This window comes from Orcinus orca, chromosome 13, assembly GCF_937001465.1.
Source record: "Orcinus orca chromosome 13, mOrcOrc1.1, whole genome shotgun sequence".
NCBI classification, from domain to species: domain Eukaryota; kingdom Metazoa; phylum Chordata; class Mammalia; order Artiodactyla; family Delphinidae; genus Orcinus; species Orcinus orca.
Genome location: NC_064571.1, coordinates 72207015 through 72221301, shown reverse-complemented (window position 1 = coordinate 72221301; position 14287 = coordinate 72207015). Strand labels below are relative to the sequence as shown.

At 57.4% G+C, this 14287-nt stretch overlaps 1 protein-coding gene across 9 annotated transcripts in view; it reads right to left on the bottom strand.

Moving 5' to 3' along the window:
* DNMT3A (DNA methyltransferase 3 alpha) overlaps positions 1 to 14287 on the bottom strand; it is a 106590-nt gene that overhangs the window by 65299 nt on the left and 27004 nt on the right. For 8 of the 9 annotated variants that reach the window (XR_007470767.1, XR_007470769.1, XR_007470770.1 and 5 more), the window contains exons 2-3: positions 13295 to 13542; positions 408 to 512 (exon numbers count right to left, since the gene is read on the bottom strand). Coding sequence is in view for 5 of the 9 variants with exons in the window: in XM_012532413.3 (XP_012387867.1) it covers positions 408 to 512; positions 13295 to 13360 (171 nt within the window). In the remaining 4 variants the exon portion in view is untranslated. The remainder of the gene's footprint in view (positions 1 to 407; positions 513 to 13294; positions 13543 to 14287) is intronic. The other variant, XM_049695747.1, reaches the window with a different exon arrangement.

Genomic DNA, 14287 nt, shown 5'->3' with positions numbered 1-14287 from the left:
ACAAGTCCCACTCTCTTGCTGCCCTTCCAGAAAGAAGCTGAGAGTCAGGGGCCTGATTCAAGTCCCACAAGACCCACAGCGCAAGTCCCCTGGCCTCTAGGGGCCTCCAGTTCGATGCAGAAAATAGGAAAGTTTGGGGGTGGTTTTGGGGATCCCGTGAATGGGGAATGGAATTGGGCTCTACAGCTGGAGGGGTACACTCCATGCCCCAGTCTTGGCGTGCCCAGATCCCTGCGGGACACATCACTGGCATTTACAGTGTGCATGTGCGCGTGCGTGCGTATGTGCGCGTGCATGTTAGCGTTGTGTGCATGTGCGCGCATGCGCGTGCGTGCTGTTAGCGTGTGTGCGTATGCGTGTGTGCGCCTGCGCGCGCACCTGGGCTGGGGGTACGCCACCTCACTCACCGGAGGGTGCTTGCGCTTCCTCCCGGGCCGCCCCACCTTCCGGGCAGTTGTGCTGGGCTCCTGCCGCTCCTCCTTGCCACGAGCCTCCTCCTGCTCCTCTCCCTCCTGTGGGCACAGACACAGCCTGTAAAGCCAGGGCTGGACCCCAGAGCCCTCCCCAGTGTCCCACCCGCAGGGCAGCCACACTTCCAGGGTTGTGCCACGCTGGTCCCCCTGGCAGGGATGGTCTTCACCCGCTTTCTGACTGGCAGAGCTGGGCCACCCCTGAGGGCCGAGTCAACTTTACCCTCAGGGGACTTCAGAGCCGCCCCGCTGCCCCAGCAGAACGCAGCTCTCCCTTGGGTGGACACGTTCTCTGAACCACAGAATCGTAACACATGCTCTGACAAAGAATTTGTTTCTGGATATGAGTTTATTTATATGAAAAAAATCTAAAACAAGTACAAAAATGATTAATGCCGTATTTAATGAATCACCTTTATTGAAGAGAATAAAATCACAGGAAGAGAAGCATGACATGTAGCGATGTCTACTGGAAGTACACACAACCCTTGGAAGGAGGCGTACCACAGACCATGGAGGGCATTACAGCCCCAGTACATACACCTGCCCTGAAGCAGCTGCCACATCGCGTAGGCACTGCATGTGCCTGTTACCCCGCGGGAGCATCTCAGGGATGCTTGGTTCATCGTGATGCCCGTCCTTCGCTGAATTTTGGACCAGAGTTTGGTTTTGTTACCACCCTTCACCTGGCACATGCCAGGGCCGAGCCCTGCAATGCTTGTCTCGTGGGGCAGACACATAAACCTAGAAAGTCCTCCTGCCTCACTGCTCCAGCCTGGCCACAAACCACCCACAAGTTGCTTCTGACTCAGCCGGCTCCAGCATGACTAATCATGAGCAAAAACTGTGCTGGGGAAGGAGAGAGAAAGGGACCCTGACCCAGCAGAGGCCCCTCAGGCTGCCTGCCATTCGTGCCCTGCATGACGTCAGCAGCCACAGACATCTTCACAGTCCTCCCAGGGGAGGGCGCCAGCCCAGAGCCATGCTGGTGCCACAGAAAAGGGGAGGTGCATGGATTCCCAGGGGATTGAATCGAGGTGGCCCTCAATGTCCCACTCAACTTTCATTTTTTGTGATTTCAAAATAGCTTGTGGTTTGCCACATTAATTTTCAGGTGATGGTGGGACATGCAGATGGAAACCTACTGCGACCCGTCACAGACATGAGACCGATGGGAAGAGTGGCACTGGCCCGCTCTGTCCATCCATCCATTCAAGGCACATCTGGGACAGACCTGCCCAGGAAGGAGATTTAGGAGGGAGATTTAGCATTGCAGCTGAGAGTCCGGGAGCCCTCCGAGGACATAAGGGTGGAAGATGACAGAGGCCCCAGGCCTTAGCACTGAGGGGAGACTCCAGTCAAGTTGCAGGAGGTGGAGAGAGTGTTCAGAGGAGCAGAAAGGGGACGCCGGTGTATTGTGGGTACAAGAAAAAAGGGAGTTGCCAACCCAAGAGGCAAAGTCGACAGATGCAAAGAAGTCGAGCGCAGAGAGATTTGGTTAGAGGTGGAAATGGTCAGCCTCAGAGGGAAGCTGTGCAGAATGACACGGCAATGAGGACCAAGGGGCCGGAGAGGGGCTGGAGAGACAGTTTAAGGAACCCAGCCGAGAAAGGTCTGGAAAAGAAGACAAGGACAGGGAGCCTAGTGCCGGCTGTGGACAGGAGGTGAGGGTCCAGGGTGGTGAGAGAAAGGCTGCCCCAGGACCAGAGACCCTTGAGAGGCTCTTTTCAGGAAAACATGGCAGAGAAACTGTGAGGGCAGAAAGGCCGAGGTGGGGGACAGCCAAGTGGCAGGGAGGCCTCCATGACAGCTCTGTGGGCCTGGACTGGAGGGGGGCCCAGGGCCACATGCCCCATGGTAAGCCAGGCCTGCTGGTGCTGGGCTGTCTTCTGAGACCCTACAGACACCCCCATTTAAGAAACAATCACTTGGATCACACAGAGAGAAAATATTACCAGTGCAGCTTAACGTTGGTGAAAGTTCCAACTGAATCTACCCAAGTATAGTGAACTTCAGCTGAGGTGGTGCTTTTGGTCAGGTTACACCACGGCTACAAGGGCGCCGTCTTGATCGTGCCGACCAGGTAACTCGGCATTTACAACACATCTGGAGGCCACGCAAGGTCGTGGAAAGGCATGGGGCTTAACGCAAAGCAAAATGGGTATGAGCCCGGCTTGGCCATGTGCTAGTTCCAGGACTGTTCTCTCTGAAACTCAGTTTCCTCATCCATAAAATGGGAGTAGGAAGGTGTCCATTCTGCCTGCTTCTCGGGTTTTTAAGAAGACAGATGACTAAGTGGTTCGTACCCTTGCCTGTTTTGTTCACTGCTGAATGCCCAGAGCCTAGAACAGACTCAGCACTTAGTGGGTCTTCCACATGCCCCTCGATGAGAGAGCTTACATATTCCCCGGCAGCAGGAGGCCCACCCAGCCCCTGTACTTGCCTGCAGAGCACTAGGCCACACCTAGCCAAGCCTCTGACCACTGCTCGTGGCCGGGCCCATGGGCCTGGAATGCACAGGTAGCAGCCGAGAGGGGGTGCCGAGGTGGGTCAGGATCAGTCTGGGTGGCCATGGGGTCTGAAAAGACTCCTACCACCCAGAAATTCTGGGCTCTGAACTATTTCTTTAGCACACTGCATCTCTTACAGAAGAGATTCATCTGATTTTCTAACTTTTGCTCTGAACTTATCAGACACGGGAAAGCCAATCAGAGCCTCAGATCAGCACTAAGGAACCACAATTACCAGGCTGCCTGTGCTGACTAAAAACAAAGACACCTGCTGTTTCAGGAGCGCCAAGCCCCAGCTTCCATTAGCATATGGAGAAAGCCTTTGGGGGCCCCTGATAGGCAACCCCTGTGCCATCTGGAGACTTGCTGTCATTCCTCACCTCCACACGCGTGCTCTGCCTGACACACAGGAGATGCTCAGCACATCCTTCCCTGTTGAACTTAATTCAATGCAACACCCCCAAGAGGAAGAGGTGGAAGACCTTGACGCCAGACCATCTGTCCAGGTCCTGGTGTATTGAGAACGGGGAGCCCCCAGGGCCATGTCCTGAGCCTATCCCTCGGGGCCCAAGCGGGGAACGGCACCTGATGCCCAGTCCAACACTCTGCCCTCCGGGACCCCTGGGGTGTGCTTCGGAAAACGAGTCTCCACGAGAGTCCAGGTGGGGAGTCGCACCGAGGTCTGAGCGACTCTGGCCCATACCCTTTCCATCTAGCCCCGAAGCACGGCTTTGTGAAAAGCGTGCCGTTTTCGGTCAACGCGTCATTCTTCCGGGATACAGCGACATCGCGGGGCAAAGGGAGGTGGCGATACCTTCAGCTCTGGGTCTGCCTGCATTCACACCCACAAGTGAGAGGGGTAATACACTGAGAAGGGTGAGCAGATGGCTCGGGGCGTGCCCCTCAAGGAGGCGTATCAAGCGGTTCATTCTCGCATCTGTCGTGGGGCCTGTTTCATTCAATATCTTTGCTGATGGGCTGAGCAAAGGAATGTAAAATATGCTTATCAAATCTGCCAGTAGCACTGAGTCGGGAGGCGTCACTAATACTCTGAAAGGCAAGAGTCTGATCCACAGTGACTTGGAGCAGCTGGAAAACAGTAACAAATTCAGCAGGAACAGCCTTGAGCCCAGGTTGGTTTCCTCATCTGTCAAGTGAAGGGGCTGAATTAGTCAGTCCTTCCAGTGGGAGGAGGCAGGAATGGGCAGAAATTCTAGTGAGGTGGGCTTTGGGGCGGGGAGGGGGCAGGCTGGACTTTTTGCTCTGCTATTTACTCCCTAGTCCCTTCGAGCTATTTAACCTCTCTAGTCTAGCGTTCCTCACCTACAAAATAGGGATAATAATATCTACTTCATAGCAATGGTATAACAATTAATAGAGGTAATATATGGAAAGCTGACGCATGAGAGTCACTCAAGAATCGCTAACTTCCTCCGCTCCCAGGTCCCGACCAGAACTGTTCACAAACGTGCATCCCTGCCTCCTCCCCGTCCCTCCCCACCCCCATGCAAACCCCAGCTCACTGCCCAGCATATGCAGCCATCACTCAGTGTACAGACAAACCCCCACATCTGGCTGGTACCGCCGCAGTGAGATACTCAGGAACACTGGGGCTCCGCGATCCTTCCAAAATGCAAAGCTGATTACGTCACTCCACAGAGCTTAAGCCCTTGCTGAGGGGGCTCCCAGGGCCCTGCAGGATCAAGCCAAGCTCCTTGGCCCCGGTGAAGAAAGGCCCTAGGATCTGGCCGGCACTTCCCACCCATCGTAAACCGACCACGCCAGGTGCAAATGTGGGCTGCTCCCTCCCTGGGACATTGGCACAGACCCTTGCTTCTGCCTCACTTTTCCAACCTCACTTCCTAGATTCCCTTCCCCTGGGCCCCTCCTTCCCATACCCCACCTAGACTGAGTCTATGGGTCCTTGCTCTCCCATAGCACCCACTATCCAGCACTGCAACTGCCAGCTATCATCATGACCAAGCCAGAAGCCCCTCGAGGAAAGGAACTCTGTCTTATTCACCTTGGCTTCGTCCCCAGTGCCTAGAGCGATGCACCTGGCACAGGGCAGGCACTCAAAATACTTGATGAGTGACTGTCACATAGTAGATGTTCAATAAACAAGTCCATACACACAGAGAGAGGCACGTGTACGAATCCACAAACGTGCACGAATACAGCCAAGCAGGAGGATCCAGAGCCGTTCTCATCTTTATGACTCAAAGTCAGGAAACAGGATGACTAAAACGTATTTTCTAGTCTTAAACATAATCATGTCACTTCAATTTATGTAACGCTTTACAGTTTTCAAAGCCCCTCTGCATTTGGTGGCCTGTTAGATTAGGTGGTTACCATCAGCCTCTCTCAACTTCTGAGGCTATGATTTGACCTACATTTTAACACAGCTCACTGGGTGGATTATTTTAGGCCACACACAACTTCGCATTCTGAGGAGCTGGGCCACGATGACAATAATCTCACATTGGTACAGTACATGGTAATTAACAAAGCATTTTCACGTACGTGATTTCATTTTACTCTTATGCTTTACAGAAAGTAGAGCTGGTTTTATTTTTTTCCATTACGCAGGCGGGAAATATGAAGCTCAGAGTGGTTACCTAACTTTCAGAGATCAGAGAGCCAGCAAGGGAGGCCTTTAGAACCAAAATTTAAATCTTTTGATCCCCAGCCCTCGGGTCTTTCCACAGCAACATGCCACCATACCCTACGATGCCGTGTGCCCCTGACACGTGCACATATGCACGACGAGGAGCAGCCAGGCAAGCCAAGGTAAAGGTATGCTCTGGCATTCACACGCATACATCCACACGCAGTTGTCTCAGGGGCCTCATGCCTAGACGGGGACCCCTCCCGCTAAGAGAGACACATCCCACGAGGCCCTCATCCAGAGCCAGCCGGCCAGCCAGACATACGTGCTCCCTTCAGAGCGTACACCGGATGCTACTGACCCAGCATCCGCTGAGCAGATGTCTCAAGTTGGTGTTTGAGTCAAGGGGATGAACTTGCCGGATCTAGCCGGCCACTTGCCCGGGCCCCCTGGGACAAGAAGCACGTACAGCCTTTGCCAGCTGGCTGGCTGGCCTCCCAGGGCCTGTCTGTGGTCGTGGAATACAGCGAGACGAATTGGCTTCTCTGGCAGGCAGAGCCCCGTTCTGGGTGCCTGAGTACCAGGCCCACGACTCCGCAGAGCACCCCGCACACACGCGCACACACATGCACACGCACACGCATGGCAGGCCCAGGCCGGGCCGCAGGGTGAGCTGCAGGAGGACGGGCGGGGAGGGCAGGGGCACCGGGAATTGCTGTAGGTGCTCCCACTTCCACACAGCCCTCCCAAGCCCCCCGGCTTTTCTGCTCTCGGTCACCTCCCAAAGCTCATCAGTCCTTTGTTTCAACTACTCAACAATATTCAACAGATATTCACTGACTGCTCAGTGGGCTTCGTATTATAATTATCGAGGAAGGTCTTCCATGACTCCCAAAAGGCCATGCTCCCAGAAGGCAGCGTCCGTGTCCTGATGGCCCCTCCGACACCCGCACAGCTCCCAGGCACCTGCGCACTGTGGGCTTTCCCCAGGCCCTCCGCACCCCGTGCACCGTGCTGGGGCCTCACCGCCTTCCGGAACGGAGACTCCCCCCAGCACATACCCAGCCCACTGCAGCCCAGCCGTGCCCACCCCTGTGGTCCTAGGGCCACCATAAGGCCAGGCCCATGGATGTGCTCAAAAACATTTACTGAGCACCAGCTATGTACCAGATATAAAGATAAGCAAACAGGGAACTCAGTTCAGAGGGAGAGACAACACATAAACACACAAGTGCCTGTGCTGTGCTGAGGGCTGGGATGGAGCGCGGCCGCTCTGCTAGCAGCCACCCCAAGCCCCCTTGCCCTCGCTCCTTCAGCAGCCCACCCGGGCTCTGCACAGCCCACCATCTCCTTCCCACCCCACCGGCCACCCTCCCTTGGTGGACGGAAAGAATCCAGAAAAATCTACTTCGTAGCCACGTGACTGTTACCAAGTTTCTCAACCTCTCTAAGCCTCAACTCCCTATCTGTAAAGTGGGGATCCTCCAGCTACTGTGAGGATTGGGTGAGTTAATTGCCGGGCAAAGGAAACTCCTTTGGACGCCCTTCCACACCGTGCACATGCTAAGTGGGGTGATTGCAAGTAACAGCCCTAATAGCCCTGTGGCTCTCCGCAGAGGCAGCTGCAGGACATGACCAGGCCCTGTGCCCAGTCCAGGTGCCAGAAAGGAAGGATATCTTCCCATTTCTCAGTCATCCTGGGACACCCACTCTTGCTCAGCTCCCCGCCGGCCCTCTTCCCTTTGCAGAGCTGAGCTCAGCTTCCCCGCCCAGGCCCTGTGGGGCCTGCTTCTTGGCCGGGATGGGCTCCAACCCCAGCCCAGACCTGAGGGACCTTGGGCCCGGCCGTGGCCCCGCATGCGAGCCTCTGAAGGTAGCACAGCCCCTGCCATCAGCAGTCAGGTCATCCTGGGGCTTCCCTGGTGGCGCAGCGGTTAAGAATCCGCCTGCCAAGGCAGGGGACACGAGTTCGAGCCCTGGTCCGGGAAGATCCCACATGCTGCGGAGCAACAAAGCCCGTGCGCCACAACTACTGAGCCTGCGCTCTAGAGCCCGCGAGCTACAACTACCGAAGCCCACGTGCTTTAGGGTCTGCGTGCCGCAACTAATGAGCCCGCGTGCTGCAACTACTGAAGCCCAGGTGCCTAGAGCCCGTGCTCTGCAACAAGAGAAGCCACCGCAATGAGAAGCCTGCGCACCACAATGAAGGGTAGCCCCCCCCTCGCTGCAACTAGAGAAAGCCCGCACGTAGCAACGAAGACCCAACGCAGCCAAAAAAAAAAAAAAAAAAAAGGAGTTAGGTCATCCTGCAACTTGCCTCAGTTTTGCTTCTGTTCAGTGGGTAAAGGGAGAGGGGGCCATAGGCCGTGGGCTCTCAGGGGACTTTAAACCCACACCATTCACACCCTCGTCTGCATTGTCCCCACTCTTCTCCCATGCCGCTCAGTCCTCGGGGCTGCAGTGGATCGTCACCACACATGTGCAGATAGGTTGGTAGACAGAGAGATAGGTAGATGGGGAGGAAGGTACGTAGGTAGGTAAATAGACAGCTAGTTAACTATCCAAAATAAATTACGAGACTAAATCCGTGCCCCTGTGTTGACCGCTCACACACACCACCTCACGGAAATCCCTCATTTCGCTGCTCAGCAGTCACCTAGCTGAGTCCACGTTCACACACAGGCCTATCTCCAGAGTCCAACTGACCCCCACTTAAGACTGTATTGACTGCAGACTTAAACTTGACATGTAATAGCGGTTAACTTAGAGAATTTTAGAGAACCCGAACCCTAAAATGGAGGTCCCAGTCAGCTCTGGGGTGGGCGCTGTTTACATCACTTGCCTGCTCTCCATGCGCAAGCATCTAATCGACTCCACTGAGCTAAAAACGGACACGCCATTATTATTATTAGCTGTGTTCCCGAAGAGGTAAGGGCAAAGCTGCCTTTACTGGAACTGTTTAAATGTGTAAGAGGGATGCTCCCTCAACGACCCCTATAGTGACGATTATAAAGCAAAGAGCAGGCCGAGTGACCGTGTGTGGGCATCTGAGTGCTCTAAAGGCAGGGCATGCCCGGGGCGGGCACCGGATCTGTGGGCCAGCAAGAACAGCTGAGCGTGGAGCCGGGGGAACCCCACCCAAGGATGCCCTTGAACTTCAGAACCGGAGTGCAGGAAGTGGTCGGAGCCCGAGGGAAATCAGTACGCCAGGCCTCTGGGTTGGACCTAGGTGAGAAGGAAGGAGCCCTGGCCACAGCACTGGCCATACGTGCATACATATACACACAGGCATGCACACACACACACACACGGGCACACTTGCTGTGCTCCCCCAGCACAAATACGTACCCCCCCAACAGGCGCTTCTCCTACCCAGCAGGAGAGGGTGAGCTCAGGGCGAGCCGTCCAGGAGCGGCCTCCTTCCTCCAGAGGGCAGGCATGGCTTACCCATCCTTGTATCTTCCTATCCCCTTCCCTTTACTAGGTCCTCCAGCAAAGTATATTCAGTTCACCCAACAAACTCGTGGAGCCCTACTATGTGCCAGGTACCTGGAAAGCTACCTAAGTCTGAAAAGGACGAAAGGAGGGAGGGAGGAAGGAGGAAGGGAAACAAGCAACATGTCCACAGCAGTGTCTTCCACACGTAAGAGTATGTACCTGGTATGTGTGTGTATGTGCATGCGCACGTACAGCCAGTCACACACACTAGCCTGTGTACGTGAGCTCCTGCTGGAGATGAAGTGCTCCCAACAGCGACCCCAGGGCAAGAGCACTGCTATGCAGAGAAAAGCATTCTCTGACCATCCCGACTTTCAGAAGAAACTTGGATAGGACTATGGAACATCACAGCTGGGAGGCACCATCCATTCCATCCCCCTTCACATAAGAGGCAGCCTGAAAGGCACAGGAGCCTGGGTTCGAATCCCAGCACCACTACTTACTAGCTGTGTGGCCTTAGACAAGTGACCTAACCTCTCTGAGCATCAGTTTAGTCTTTAATAAGATAGAGTGATGAAAATAACAGAGCCTACCTTATGGAGCAGTTGTAAGAATGAAATAAGATAATGCAAGTACAGAGCTTAAAAGAGCACCTGGCAGACAGTCAGCACTCAATGCATCTGTTATGTTTCTAAGGCCCGAGGAAAGAGGGGAACAGCAAGATCAGGGGCCCAGCCCGGGGCTTGGACTCCTGGCCAGGCACTGATTCACATTTGGGGATCTGAGGAGGCCCTTCCAGCCCCGGGCTTGGAATGTTCTTGGTCCCCCGTCCTGCTCCCTCTGCCCCCCTCTCTCCCTTCTACACAGGGCCTGGCACCACATCTCCATGATCCCCTCTGAGCCAGAACCAAGGCTCCTGGACTTCCTGATGCTCACCTCCCTTCCCATCTCTCATAAGGCCAGCTCCCCCTCCCTTTTCTGTGGCCAGAGTCCCAGGGCTCAGCATCCCTCCTCGCCCCCCCCCCCCACCGAGCCTGCCTCCTCCCAGGCTCCCCAAGCTGCACCGTCCCTGCCCAACACATGGACAGTAGGGCTGGGGAGGCTGCTGGGCAGGTGCCACGAGGACACCACATACACAGCCCTCTGCACTGCCGAGCACAGGCGCAGCCGCCTCAGCCTACCACGCACACTCCGCACCCTGCCTGTTTGATCAGGGCGCTGGGATGGTTCTCCTGTGAAGGGGTCTTATCCACTCTCATTTTCCTCTCCATCCTATCCACAGGATACTTCCTGAGCACCTACTGTGTGCGTCGGGCCCTGAAGATCCACCCAGACGACGGTGGCTGGGGTCCTGCCCTCCTGGGGCAGCTGCGGGGCTGGATATTATCCACACCAGTACTTCTCAAATCCCCTAGAGGGCTGGTAAAAACCAGGATTGCTAGGTCCCCTCCCCAGAGTTTCTGATTCAGCAGGTCTAGGGTGGGGCCCGTGCTGTTGCACTGCTAAGCCTTCCGGGTGCTGCTGGTGCCGCTGGTTTAGGGATCACATTTTGAGAACCAAGGGTTCTCTCTGTAATTCAAGACAGACTGAAGCCAGGGCTTTGATCAGAGAGGAGAGAAAATTAGGGAAAGGGCACATCAGTCAGAGGAAGCAGCATAAACAAAGGCCCGGCAGCTCCAGGAAGTACTGGAGTGAAAGGTACAGGGAGGCGTGGCCGGTGGGGGGGGAGGGGCAGGCGGGAAGGGCACACGGGGCCAGGTGGTGAAGGGGCCAGTGGGCAGCCACACCCCTGCCCTCTGGCTCACCAAACAGTTCCTTTGTGCCAGGTGCCCCTGGAAACTCTGCCAGACTCCTTGGGCTGTGGCCCAAGCCCATCTTCCACTCTGCAGCCGCACGGCACCCCTGCCCCAGGCCTGGCTTTCACGGGCTGCCGTGGGCGGCTGTCAGCGTCTCTGCCTGCCCTCCTGGGGGCTGCAGGGCAACCAGCCCAGCGGTGCCAGGGAGGTGTACCAGGTGAGCCAGCACGCACACCGGGGAGAGCGCCCCCCACACCCCAGCCCCCATCTGTCAGCTCCCTCTATCAGCACCAGCTCTGGGCCTGGGTGTGTGTTTGTTGCCTCTTGAGCCAGAACAGTTACTATGGGTGGATAATAATAGCCATCGTAATCCCTCATAATTGGACCAGACTTTGCTGTTTGCAGGGCACTCGCTCCATGCCCGTGACCTCATCTGACTTCCACAACCACCCCATAAAACAGGCACAGCTAGAGTTACTATCCCCATCTTACAGCTGAGCAAACGCAAGCCCAGAGGGCCTGAAGCCACATCTCCAATAAGTGACATCTTCAGGCCTGGGGCCCGGGACTCGGGACTCTCTGTCCAGTGCTTTTTCCCTGTCCTGAACTGTCATGATGGAGAGCCTGTCTGTGGCTCTCCATGGGAGGGGCTGGGGGCTCTGCGGCCCAGGGAAGCCCTGTCCAGTAACAGGAGAAATGTGGCTCGGCTGCCCCTCCTCCTCCAACTGGGGGGCGGGGGGCAGCTGACCACCAACTGCAAGTGCATGGACACGGAGCTGTGTCAGCACCAGTCAGGACATCGGACCGGGGGAGGGGTCAGGGTCACCTAATCTAACGGAGGAGCAAAGCCAGGCCCAAGGAGGGAAGGGAATTATCCATGGCCACAGCTGCCACTCAAGAGCACAGGTGGGTGCAGGTGGCCCTGACTCTACGGCGGCAGGGTCTGGGTCTGCTGCCGCCTGCGTCCGCGGGATCGGAAAGAAAGGGACTGACCTGTAACCCCTAGGAGCCCCACCCAGTGGGCTGCAGCACGCACTTTCTTCCCGGCTTGGGGGTATACACGGTCCCCAGTCCTGTGGCGCTCTGCAGGATCCTGGGCTGGAAAGACAGGCGTCTGGGCTTCGTGCACGCATCCGCGCACGTGCGTGCGTGTGTGTGTGTGTGTCCGTAACCATGCAGGTGGGGCAGTGAAAAAGACTCCGATACAGGAGAGCAGGCTCTCATCTGGACCCCCCACTGATAAGCTGGGCTCAGCTTCCTCATCTCCAAACCAGGGCCATCTGTCCTTGCCCCACTTGTTTCAAGGGCTGTCCTCAAGGACCAAATGGATGGAAACCACCCAGAAGGCAGAAACTGGCTCTAAGAATGAGCAAGCCCAGAAGGAGCTGAGCACGCGCGGCGGGAGGGTGGGCAGGGAGCAGGTCTCAGAACTGCCGCTGATGGCGGATCACCAGAGCTGACCCCCTCAGAGCGCTCAGTGGTCCCACACCTGGTGTCAGGTGTCCACCCTGGTTCCAGGAGGACAAACTGTGCCCCAGAAGCTCTCAGATACCACCAAGTATCACCACCCCTCACTGCCGCTCAGGGAGAGGAGAACAGGCAGAGGGAACTGCGGGGACCAGGGCATGGCAGACGGGACGCCCCGGGAAGGCCGTTGGCTGGTGCAGCTTCCCTGGAAGGGTGGCGGCAGGGTCTACCGTTCCACAGAAGGGAAAAAGAGTCCACGTGCTGGGGATTCGAATGGCTTTGCCTACAGGTGGACACGGCTTGGTGAGGTCCCGAGGTTGCCTGTCGAAAGCCGGCAGGGACACCTACCAGTCTGCTGGCATCTCCTCTAACTGATTTAGGCCCATTCTGGACTTGAGCAGAAGGGTGAAGAGGTCACCCCTCATGGGGCTCCAAAAACAAGGAGGTCACTAGCTCCATGGCCAGAAGTGACACTTGCTCAGCGCCAGGGATGGGGCAGGGGAGGGAAATCACCATCTCCACTGTGACTGGTGCCACCCTGAGCACACAGCACACAGCACACAGCGCGCCATGCACCGCGGTGAGCCTCGCTGTCTGTGCCGCCGAGGGAGCCCTCACGAGGCCTCCCATCTACAGAGCCCCCTGAACTTGTCTTTGGCCTCCCCAAAGCTACTAACCCCCCTGGGGAAACAGAGGCAGCTAACCCAGGTAAAGTGACTCACCTGAGGACACACAGCTAGTAAGAGGCCGATCCAGAAAGGAAGCCAGATGTGAGGACCCTGCAAGGCCAGCCCTAACAATCGCACACGCCTGGGGTCTGAAGCTCTGCTCACACACCACGGGGGTTGAAGACTGGGTCCCGGAGCCTGACCACCAGGATTTAACCTCTCCAAGCCTCAGTTTGCTCATCACCAAAACAGGGAGATAGATCTTCCCTACAGGCCCGTGTGAGGACGGAGCGGCGCGGTCCAGCGCCCAGCACCCCCAGCAGAGCCGGCTGCTCACCTTGCGCTCCTCCTCCCCCCGCTCCGGAGCGGGGCCGCTGGCGTCCCCGGGGCCGCTGGCGGGCATCGCGGGCAGCTGGGCGGTGGGAGGCAGGCTGGGGCTGCGCGGGGCTGGGGGGCTGCTGGCCTCTGGGGAAGGAATTATCGTGGTCTTGGTAAGCAAGAGTTAAAACTTAAACATAGATCCCGGCGCCGAGGGTGAAACGCGGCCTCAGGCTGTCTGTGGGGCTGGGCTTCCCGTGGCTCCACCTGTGGGGGGAAGAGAAGAGGGGTCAGCAGGCAAGCCACCTCCACCCCAGGCCCCAGCTGACAGCCACCGGCTCCCAGGGCCAGACCCTCGGCCCCGGGGCCCCGCTGGCCTGAGTCCTTTTCCCAGGCGCAGGCCGACCCGGCACCCAGCGATGCGGGCACCCAGCGATGCGGGCACCGAGGCCGAATCGGCAGGAGGGCCGCACCTGCCTCCAACGCGCGACAGTTGCCGAGGCACAGTGGGCGCCACTTGTGGGACTTCCAGCCGCCTCCCGCCCCCTCCCGTCTCTTCATTCACGGCTGTTCTTTCCTTTGAAAGCTTCCCGCAGCCTCCCCCCCCCCGCCCCCCCGGGAAATCCCAGAGGTCCCCAGCCGGCTACATTTTCCTTCTGATCTGTCCTCCCCGCGCCCCTACCCCCACCCCGCCCCCACCACGTGGAGGAAGTGAGCCGCAGTCACAGGATGTAGTGAGATGAATGTCACCTCACTTTAGGGCCGGCGCCTGGGCCCGGAGAAGACTGAGGGTGAACCCGGACTGCGGCCAGGCTGAAGGCCTGGGTTTGCAGGGCTGTCCAGGGGACGCCCCGGGGTGGGGCGGGGGGCGAGGCGGCAGCCGCACGGAGCGAGGGAGGATGCCAGGCCGCTCCCCCGGCACCCCGCGAACCAGCCCCACCTGCCTTGGGGAACTGTGGGCTCCAGGGGGCCCTGCGAACGCACATGGCTGAATTTTAGGGGCTTTTCGGCC